This window comes from Capsicum annuum, chromosome 4 (assembly GCF_002878395.1).
Source record: "Capsicum annuum cultivar UCD-10X-F1 chromosome 4, UCD10Xv1.1, whole genome shotgun sequence".
Lineage (NCBI taxonomy): Eukaryota > Viridiplantae > Streptophyta > Magnoliopsida > Solanales > Solanaceae > Capsicum > Capsicum annuum.
The window spans coordinates 226,490,914-226,502,418 of record NC_061114.1 but is presented as its reverse complement, the minus strand read 5'-3'; the positions used below and the strand labels follow the sequence as shown (position 1 = coordinate 226,502,418).

At 35.1% G+C, this 11,505-nt stretch overlaps 1 protein-coding gene across 1 annotated transcript; it reads left to right on the top strand.

The window, feature by feature from the left end:
• Positions 1 to 1,582: 1,582 nt before the first annotated feature.
• LOC107869404 (S-type anion channel SLAH4) lies at positions 1,583 to 5,183 on the top strand. Its single transcript, XM_016715936.2, has 2 exons — positions 1,583 to 2,586; positions 4,563 to 5,183. Exons 1-2 carry the CDS (start codon positions 1,681 to 1,683, stop codon positions 4,848 to 4,850), a joined length of 1,194 nt encoding a protein of 397 aa, XP_016571422.1. The 5' UTR covers positions 1,583 to 1,680; the 3' UTR covers positions 4,851 to 5,183.
• Positions 5,184 to 11,505: the final 6,322 nt, after the last annotated feature.

Below are 11,505 nucleotides of genomic sequence, written 5' to 3'. Positions count from 1 at the left end.
GGGGGGGGGGGGGGAGGAGGGGGGGGGGGGGGGAATGGCTTGGAACCGGAGGTCGGCGACGGAGGGTGGCGGGGAGCGGCGACGGGGGTCGGCTCCGGTGGCCGGAGGTCGGGTCGGGTCGGGTCGGATCGGCGCCGAAGGTCAGCGACGGCGACGGGGGCCAGGGACCGAGGCGAGAGGGAGGGAGAGAGGGTAGGGAGAGAGAGAGAGAGCCGTTAGAGCGGCGCCGGAGGTCGGCGCCGGGGATCGGAGGTCGGGTCGGCGCCGACGGTCGGCGACGGCGACGGCGACGGGGGCCGGGGACCGGTGCGAGCGAGCGAGAGAGAGAGAGGGTAGGGGGAAAGACAGAGAGCCGTTCTATTATGCGAAACAACACTTATTTTCAGCGTTCTCAGTCGTTGTAGACATCAACCGAATGTCATATAATCTGAGTGAACCATTATCAGAACCAACCATTTGCAATAGTGAATCTTTTCAAAATATTTCACAATTTCTTTTTCATCATTTTAATTTACAACAATGAATACTTGATTTAAATAACTATAACATATTTTTCCTTTGCTTCGAGGGTCTTACAAAGATAAAAGAAAAATTGAGACTATTTCTTAATTTTACGTCTTATATTTTATTTTTGTTTCGACTATGTTAATCTGTTGGCGTAACTTTGTATGCACAAAGACGAAGGTCTTGCAATTAATCCTAAACCTCTGTATACAAGTTCAACAATACTAATTATGTTTGAGATGACAAAAGAACTTTGTTGCAAAAAAGTGTACAAAATCAAACAAAGGTATTTTTGTAAACAAACATTTCTTTTCTAGAAATTATGTAAGATGTATTATTTGTTATACATCAAACCAAACAATGTATAAGAAACAATACATGTATAACTAATACACTATATTCTGCATTGTTCTTATACACTCTATCAAACTACCCCTAAGTGAAATATTGATATACTTCCTTACTCTTTTCTAGAAAAAATCAAAAGACACATTTGTTGCTGAACTACTCTTATTATGCAAGACAGTTAATCATTCCAAGATTTAAATAGATACATTTCCAAAACGGAACACTAAAAGTTATGTACACTGAAATTGTATGGGCTGTGGGCTACGACCTAAGTAAATGTTAAACAAAAAAATTTAAAATTCATCAAGTGTTGAAATGCATGATTATGATTCTTTTGATTAACATTCTACTATGGTTGAAATTAAAGTATTATTGCAATTTATATAAGCGTATATTTGTCGTTGAAAGTATTATGAATTAATGTGCTTCAAGTGCTCACGAATTTGTTTTTGGGCACCTTTCCATAAGGCCTCGTATTTATGAAGTTGGGTGACACACTTAAATATTGGGCATTCTCCCTCTATTTTTCTGATGTGGGATTGATTTGCTTGCCAGCAGCAATGTCAATCCACATAACTCTAATCCTTTTTAATAATCCTACAATGTAAAATATATTTTACCACCTATATATACCTGCCTGCATGTACCTCTCCAGCCAAGTAAGCAGAAAATTTGATTTGGTAATCTTTTTAATTAATTCCTTTGTCTCCATTAGCATCTAGTTAAACCAATTTGCACTTTCTTTAATCCTCCTCCATTTGTCCCATTATCAATCTCTCCTCTATAAAAATCTCTCATAAATTTATAAACTCCATAACTCCTTCAAATATGTCAATGACACCAAATACTGAGTTCGAAAACCAAAATACTATACTAGATATCGATATTATGATCGATGATTCGCCTCCCTCCTCTTCAGAAAAGCGAGAAGACGTCCATAGCCTTCTCGCTTTAATTGGACTACGATTCATGGTATCCTCAATGCTAACGAGGATCCATGCAGGGTATTTTAGAATAAGCTTATCTTTATGCTGGGAAACTTTATTATGGAAAACGCTTCTCGACCCAACTAATAGCGAAACAAAATTTCTACACCGTATACCTCAAATGGTCTATCGTCCCGTTTTAATTTTCCTATGGTCGTTTGCCTTATTCATTCTGGTTCTACTTTCTTTGCTCTACTTATTAAGGTGCATCTTTCGATTTAATTTGGTCAAGGGGGAGTTTTTACACCATGTTGGTGTCAATTACCTTTTTGCCCCTTGGATTTCTTGGCTCATTTTACTTGAATCCTTCCCCTTTATAGCACCAAAACACATAGGTTACAAAGCCCTTTGGTGGGTCTTTGCTTTACCCGTTGTAATTTTAGATATAAAAATTTATGGCCAATGGTTCACTAAAGGGAAAAGATTCTTAACAGCCGTGGCTAACCCTACGAGCCATTTATCGGTCATAGGGAACCTAGTTGGGGCTCGAGCCGCGGCTAAAATGGGCTGGCAAGAGGTATCAGTTTGCTTATTTTCTTTAGGTATGGTTCATTATTTAGTCCTTTTTGTTACCTTGTATCAAAGGTTATCGGGAAGTGACCGGCTACCGGCTATGTTGCGGCCCGTTTTCTTCTTGTTCTCGGCGGCTCCCAGTATGGCTAGCTTGGCTTGGGCTTCAATTACCGGAAGCTTCGATACGGCTTCAAAGATGCTCTTCTTTCTATCGTTGTTCCTCTTTACGTCACTGGTAACGCTGCATCTAAAATTATTCTATTTTTCAGATTTTTTTTTTGAAAGATAGTGAAAATTTAATTTCATATGTACTATCAAATTATTTGAAAGGTGATTTTATTTGTTTGTTCATAAAAAATGAATTAGGTAGCCGAAAACGAGATAGTTTATTTGATAATTGATATAACAGGTTAAAATAATCAATACTCTGTTAATGTTTGTATCAAATAGGCGATTAAATTTTTATCATAGAAATGAGAGAAATGATCCAATTGCATGTGTAAATTTTCTATTGTACTATATAATAGTAAGAAAGGGCTTGGAGTAACTGGTAAAGTTGTTGTCATGTGACTAGGAGGTCATGAGTTCAAGCCTTGGAAACCGTCTCTGGCAGAAATGCAAGCTAAGACTGCATACGATACATCTTTGTGGTGTGGGGCCCTTCCCCGAACACCGCGTATAGCGGTAGCTTTAGTGCACCGGGCTGTCCTTTTTTTTATATAATAAGTAGAAGTTTAGAGTTTGAATTTAATTTGTTTATGGTAAAAAAAGAAAAGCGTGATCAAATTTGTTATGGCACATTCCAACTTCACGTGAGTCCTATTATCCTCATGAACTAAATTTTAGCATATTTTTAACAATTTTTTTAGTTGACATGACACATGGTAGTCCTTCACGCGCCTCGGATGTTTAACTTCATGCAAGGTTAACACAAAAGGATGACAAAAATATGTTAAAATTGAGTTTAAGAGTAATTGGACTCCTGTAAAGTTGGAATGTGTCATAACAACTTTGGTCATAATTCAGAGGGATATTGAATGCTTATCTAGGTGAAATTTTTTTTATAACTTTAATAGGTGAAACCAATTACTTGAACAACAAAAATAGACAATCTGCTATAACAACTTATATAGATAACGTAAATTTCTTTATAGGATATATGAGTTGAATCCTAGATCAATGGAGTCTTCAACTAGCAAAAGTTGGTGCATATACATCAATTTTCTGTATAATTTTTTTATTATTGTTTCAAGATTTCACCAATAAACCTAATTAATCTGTATTTTTCCTCTTCGTTGCATGTGCAATAGATGAAATTGACTTACAACAACTTTTGTCTTCAAGTTTACGTATGTGTAGTATAGGAATATAATATTGTTTGGCCAAAAATACTACTACCATTGTTTTCTGATAGAATCAACTTGTTAATTGTTAGTACTATTAATGTTTTTGTCTTTTTGTATGTTTAAAAAATTAACGTTATTAATTGACTGCTATTTAACTATTGTATTCTTGTACGAGCCGTACATGCCGTGATCAGGACGACTCTCACTTGTTAGTCTACTAGATACACCAGCCAATAAAAAAGATTTGATTAATAAATTATTAAAAAAATTCATACAGATTCGGCCGATCTCAGTAATTTAAATAATTATGAGTTAGAAATTCATAAATATGTGCAATTCCTAGCAGGGGCGGCTCAATCTAATTGGTAGCCTAAAATCAAATTACACTACGAAGCTCAAAACTTTTTTATTTTTTATAAAAATCATGTATACATTATTTAATGTGTATTTTTCTAGCATTTTAAATTGAAAGTTGTTAATTGTTGTTTTGGAAATGGATAAATAAGTAGAAGGTCACATAAATTGAGGTCCGGTGAATAAAAAATTAAAATTAAAAGAGAACAGAAAGTTAGAACCGTAGAACTCATTCTAAAATTTGCTAACGCGTTATTATAACAAAATTTCACTACTTAGATTTGCTTGTTACTTCGTTTAAATATATATATAGATATTTTTGAAAAAATTAGCACATAAGACTATCTTATAATGCTTTTGGAGCCCTAAAATATTTGGAGGCCTAAAGCGGCCGTCTCGTCCGCTTGGTCTTTAAATCGACTCTAAATCCTAAATTTTTGAACTCATAAAGTTTAAATTCTGTGTTCGTCTCAAAAGGAAAGTGGCTAATTTTAAAGTTGAACTTTTTCAGATATGCAGGCCAACTCTCTTCAAGAAATCAATGAGAAAATTCAATGTGGCATGGTGGGCATATTCATATCCAGTAACACTACTAGCTTTGGCATCCACAAGATATGCAAAAGAAGTCAAAGGAGAAGTGCCACACACCATAATGCTCACTCTATCATCTCTCTCAGTTTTAGTCATCATTGCCCTCTTGCTCTTCACTGCTCTTTACTCTAAAATCCTCTTACGTGATGATGATCCTTGTCTCAAGCTACCCAAGCATTCTCGTTTATGCATTCAGAATTTTAAATAAGTGTGTATTCGAGCTTAGAAAAAATGTTTTTTTTTTTTCCGTTCGCTATCGACTATGACTGAGTTTAGTGGTCTCCAGCTAGGAGTCTCTATCTCATGAGTAAGCTCTATGTATTAATTAGTTAATTATATTATACTAATAATTAATTAAGAGATTAGGGCTGGTAGCTAGAAGTCATTATCGTTCCTTAAGTAACATATATTATTGTATGGAAATATCGTCTATTTGCCATAACTAGTCTTTAGTTGTCAAGTTAGACTTGTATTCAAATATTGTTTGGGTTCTATGTATTACTTAATTCATACTGATTTTAATAAGTAGATCTTCTGTTTATTTTGGGGTTTTCTATCTTTGTCACATGTGTATGACGTTTGAAAAATGTTCATGTTTAAGTGACCAACTTTCTGTCTAGAGATAAATAACAAATCATTATCATTATATTTAGCCAAGCTAATAAAATAATACATACGTAGTATACATTTATGAGCTTCATCAGATATGGGAAGATCAGAATTGGCGTTTATCAATTGGCAAAATGCAAATATAAATACTGTGTGATGCTGACAGACGAAGTTTCTCCCATCGTTAATGAGTTTAGTTTTGTATATATAATAGTTGGAAAGGAGGCATACAAAAGTTAATAATTAAGAGAGATTAGGCTAGGGTGGTTTATACCTAAGCTTTCATCTTGGTAAGTTGAACGAATTTGAACTCTTGAACTTTTAATCAGTACTGTAAGAATATAATTCCATAATATTAATGAGAATAGAATTAAACTCTTAGAAAAGTTTACAAATTAAATTAGGATAGATATACTAACATGGGATGTGGTGCAGTGGATGAGGCTGTTTCACCCTTAATCAGAGGTCGAGGGTTCGACCCTGGGTATGGAGAAAACTCTGTTGGGAGCGCTGCCACCTTAATGGTGTTGGAGTTACGTAGAACACATGTATATTTCGTATGTATATCTTGTATCACAATGTATACTGTTCTTAGTGTCCAATCGGTTTTAGTGAATAAACTGGGCCAATCCATTAATGCATCTGATTGGGCCTATTCGTTTGTAACCTTCTCCATGACCCGGTCCACTATTATCAAGTATAAATAATAGTGGACCTGGTTCTAGATGATTCGAAGGAAATAAGAAAAGATTTTTTCTTTCTCTCTCTTCGTTCATTCTCTGAAAATTAGCTTAAGGTTTTCATTCCAGTTCATCAAATTCAACTCGATTTCGAGCTTAACATGGTATTAGAGATAGGTTACTTGTAGATCTCGAGGTGAGCTTTCGACCGATATTTCCCTCAAATGGAGTTTCTCATGTTGTCATGGTGGTAGGAGTTCGTTTAGGGTCGAGCTGTGTTGCAGAAGACCTGTTCTTCTTCAGGGTTAAGAGGAAGACCGGTAACTTCTCTCCATACGACTAATCGTTTCTCAGACTTGATATTTTCTCTGTATGCCCTAAATATTTTAGATCTGAAGTGAAACTCGCCATATCGTATTCGTATACTCTGGTATTAGCTGAATATTCATCTATCGTCACTACCAGAAATTACCCCTGTGGCAACGGTTCAAATTTCGTTGCTATAGGTATAAAAACCGTTGCCATAGAGCTACTGCAACGGTTTTGTATGCGTTGCATATGTGGGCGTTGGGATAGGCCTATTGCAATGACATTTGCAACGGTTACAATAACCGTTGCAATAGGTGTACCTATTGCAACGGTTTCTTCTACACCTATTGCGACGGTTCAAAATATCTATTGCAACAGTTATTTACCATTGCAATAGATGGTATTGCAACGGTTGTGAGGTGTTGCAATAGACTCTCTTGCAACGGTGAAGAACCGTTGTAATAGATTCTATTGCAACGACAAAAGGCGTTGCAACAGCCTTATTGCAACAATTATTGATCATTTGCAACGGTTTTTCTCTACCTATTGCAACGGTTTTTCACAGCTATTGCAACGATTTTTGAATCTTTTAGAATATTTTTTTGCCACCTATTATTGCAGCTAGTTTAAATACCAATTCATATATATATAGAGAGAACTATATTAATACACACACACACACATATATATACACATCACAACAAAATCTTTCATTAATAATTCAAATTAAAATATCCAACAAACTAGTAATCTAAATCCAAAAAAAAATATATTAAAGTCAAACAGTTGTTAGTTTCCCCATACGTATCAAGTTTGAGTGGCGATAAGTTTCACAAAATTATCTATCAATAATTCAAAATTTTTCTCAAGTAATGTCAATTTCTTCATCACTTCCTTCATCTCCTCCTTCATTTTGAACATCTATAAAAAGAGAAAAAATAATCTCAATTAGTACTTAATGACAACATATTTAATTTTCAATAACATAGAAGAACACCTATAAATACAGCATAAACTAGAAAAATGCTACCAAATCTTGGTTGATTCACACTAGAATTTTTCTTTATTTAAAATGATATAGAAAATCTATTTCAAGAGTTGTTGAGGAAAAAATTCTATGCTCTTAATCATGATTACAGAACTTGGGTAATTGTCTATGAAAAAAAATGGCACTATTAGTAAGAGATGACTAAGCTTAAATCTCTTCTGGTTCAGTCACTTCATCTCTAGTAACATCGTAACAACATTTCTATAAGTAGTTTAAGTACTCAACAGATATTTGCCGCCTTAATCATTTAATTTGCAGTGATGCGCTATTACTAGGTGGGGGTGTCTATACCTTTCTTGACAAGCTTTTTCCAGTGATGGCTATGTAGCCTAATCAACTATTCACATAGCAACAATTGGAATGAGGATGAACTATTTTCTCATTACTGTTTAAGTTGCTTATGCTCAGACAATCACCAGTGAGTTACATGGATCAAAGCTCCGAACTAGTGAGCAAGATAACGTATGGTGTGTTCACAACATTTTCTTTCCTACAGCAGGTCGTATAAGGTTGAACTGTTTTCGGCTGGTCATAACCAGAACTCTATCTCTTTTCGAACATAGGGGCATGCCTCTTTCAACCCCCATTTCATTTATTTGGGCGAGAGGGAGGCTGGAATAACCTATTTTTATATATTTTTTCTAAAAAATAAGTGCCTGAAGAGACCTGCTTACTGGAAGGTACCATTCACCATGTTGATTGATACCATACTGGATACATCTCAAACTTGAAATAAGAAAAACTTGAATTATGTATTTATGAGGATGTAACATCCATGACACCACTTGTGTAAATAGATCGCTTCATAAGTGTTACTCTCACACCCTTCATAAGCTCCAACTACCAGTATCCAACTAAGAGAATCAACAGCTCCTTTATGAAGGCTCCATTTATGCAGAAAACCAACAACTCCAAGCTCGATCAGGCTACCACCAGTGCTACTGCTGAGAGAAAACTAACAGGTCCATTTATGCTGGTATTATGCTTGAAGGATAGTTTTACAAGCTAACTTCTACATTCACAATATTATACACTAGCTCTCTTATCCGGTTGGTCCTAACCATGTCCAACTGCTGCAAAGACTACACCTATCCCTAAATAAGCAATCTAAACAGCCTACAAACACTCATCTTACGAGAAAGGATAGAAAGACTAAGGAATAATCACTATAGTGTATGGAAACTTAAAGGATGGAGGCAAAAATTGTACTCACTCTTGTACTCTCCACAAGTGAGATCAATGACTGTGCATAGTTTCACAAAAAAATCAAAAACTGCAGAAACCCATCCATTTTTTCTACATTTCAATTAAAAACATACACCTAATAATATAGAGAAGTTAATGTAACAGTTAAGAACTCGGTTAAGATATATCCTTAAAATGGAAACATTAATATTGTCCTTTCTCATATCAGCTTTTGCTCACCCTTCACCCCTTACTACATGAACCATACACAACATAAGACTGATGATAAAATCATGGCCGCTGGCCCATAAAGAGGGAACTTTAGAAGGAAAATTGGAAACTTTTACAACATAGTCAAGCTGTGTTACTCAGACTCTTAAAAATTGTAGCAGCACCGATGTTGGGTCCTCCAAAAATGTACTTCTTTGAAGGACCCAACACACATCCAGTGGCATGTTTGAAGAGTCCGAGTAACATAGTAGTAAACTATATGGCATCACAGCAATGGCGAGAAGAAGAAGAAAAAAATACACACCTTCATTGTTACTCTCAATAAATGGACGATTGATTTGTTGAATAACAGCCTCTTCCCTTGATGAATGAGCATTGAATCTTAGCATATTATGATCAAGTGTTAATCCTGGATTTTGACGTTGCAATTGTGTAATGATGTTCATTGTAAAATCTCGTTCAATGGCATCTCTTTGAGCCTGCATTCTTTGTTGTATCCTCTCTTCCAGTTCATCAATTCTCTTTTCCACCAATCATCCGTAGTAATATTTGAAGAGGGTCCAGAATCACTTATTTTTTGTTTAAAAAGAAACTTGGTCACCCTGCATCCGTATAGTCTTACTCGACCTAGATGATCAAGACCCATAACTGTTGTGAATGCATCAACTGATTGACTAGCATCTTCACTTTGTTGAGTTTTTACTCTCTCCATTTCAACCTACAAGTTAGATCCAAAACGAGCAAGTAAATTGAGTTGATTTAATAATTAATAAAGAAAAAATGATCATGATCAATTTTGAATTAGAAAATTTCATACTATTTGATTTGTAATATATTCATATGAATCCTTGTACACTCGTCCAGATTTCCTTCTTCTAGTATCCACAAAAAATTCCTTGTTTGACATAGCACCAGAATTTTCCTTCTTTTTTTCCTAGTTAGCACACAAGTCAACATAAAAAAAAATTCAAGTCAACAAGTAACAAATATACAAGAACACCAAACCTCGCGGATTAGAGCAAAACTTGTTTTGCCAACAGTATGAGTATACTTTCACATTTTTCGATTCTATTTGTTAGCATTGGACTTATCCTGCAAGACAATTGGTAGAGATCAATTTTAAAAACAAATTAAAGTAGTGATTATGGAACAAAATAATAAATGAACATATTCATATCATACCTTAGCTTCTTTTGAGTTTCAATATTGAAGTAAATCTGCAAAGACAGGTCCAGGAACAGTTTTAGGCCTCTTTGCCATTCGAATTTCATCATTGGGATAGACATAATACTGTTCTTGCTTAAATCTGCACTTGTACCCTCTAAAAGCAAAATCAATTGCTTTCATAACTCATTTTTTTTTATTTTCGGGAATGTCATATTTCTCCTGTAATTTGGTGCAATTTGATTAATGCAAAAACTGTGAAATGATTTGAACTACAAATTAAAATAGTGATAACTTTGAACCTGAATATAGCTCCATATATCATCATGTGTCTTTAACTTTTTCCAGCTAACATTAAGAGAACAAAATGTCCCATTCCTTGCCAAAGTGCCAAGAATACTGCTAAACTCGGTGACCACTTCTTTAGTAGGACCAATAGGTTGATTCAACTCATTTAGCACTATTAGTAGATGATTAGTTCTTCCATGTACTTCTACCATTTGTGTAGCGCCTCTTTTTCTTTTGTTAATTGAAGGGCCTACAATAATATGAACAACAAAATTACTGGAATTCAAATAATTTTTGAGATAGTATGAACTAAAATTTATGTATTCTTGCCTTCTCCAGATTGTTCATTTGCTTCAAAATTAGAAAGTTTTGACTGATGTTGTTGCACTTGTTCGAGTGATGATTGTGATGAAAGAGTGGTGTAATCTGACAATTCTTGGTGTACTTGCTCCTCTACTGGTGCTATAGGTAAGATAGGATCCTGAATCAACTGTTGCACTTGTTTTTGTACTTGGGATCTAACTGAAACGTCGTTTGACTTCTCCTTCTGCTTTTGATGATTTTCCTTTGCATTTACTTAGCCTGTATTCTTTTTCTTCTCTTATTCTGTTCTAGTATCTATTTATTTCGTAATGCTGCTAGTGATCCAGTTGAAACAAAGCTCTTAACTTTCTGGTGATTCATGATTGTTCAACTCTAATCTGCAAGTTCAAAAATGTAACATAGGCAACCATCAATGAACAATATTTTTTATTTTATTTTGGACAAAATATGCTAACAGAACATACTACTTCATTAGTATGCAATTTACAATAAAGAAACAACAATCTACAATAAGAAAATATCAGCCTGGAAGACAGAGAAGTAGGAGTAGTACTCCAACAAGCTTGGAAGACATGTTGAGCATACTACTGAAAGTATTAGCATACCACTGAAAGTATTAGTATTAGACATGTTGAGCATACTACTGAAAGTACTAGCATACTACTGAAAGTATTAGTATTAGACATATTGAGCATACTTTTTGTAAATTGTTAACAATAAAGAAACAACAATCTACATTAAGAAAATATCAGCTTGGAAGACAGAGAACTAGGAGTAGTACTCCAAGAAGCAGAAACAGTTAAGCAGAAAAGAAAAATGTGGAAAACCAGCATCCCCCCCCCAAGGGTTTGATCCTACGTTCTTTAACATCCTAAACCCATCTGCAACATTTTTACTTCAAGCTGCGTGGAACTGACCAAAACAAGAAAGCTAAAACTGAAATTGACATGCCTCTTTTCAAATAACCTAGCAGAATATTTAGATACTAATACTTTTGAGTTTAGGACAAGTACACAGGATGGACA

What these genes read in the sequence shown, in the direction of transcription:
- LOC107869404 (XM_016715936.2), top strand. Translation starts at nt 1,681, where the DNA reads ATGTCAATGACACCAAATACTGAGTTCGAAAACCAAAATACTATACTA. An exon ending in TGTTCCTCTTTACGTCACTG is followed by an intron (nt 2,587 to 4,562) that starts GTAACGCTGCAT and finishes GAACTTTTTCAG; the next exon opens with ATATGCAGGCCAACTCTCTT.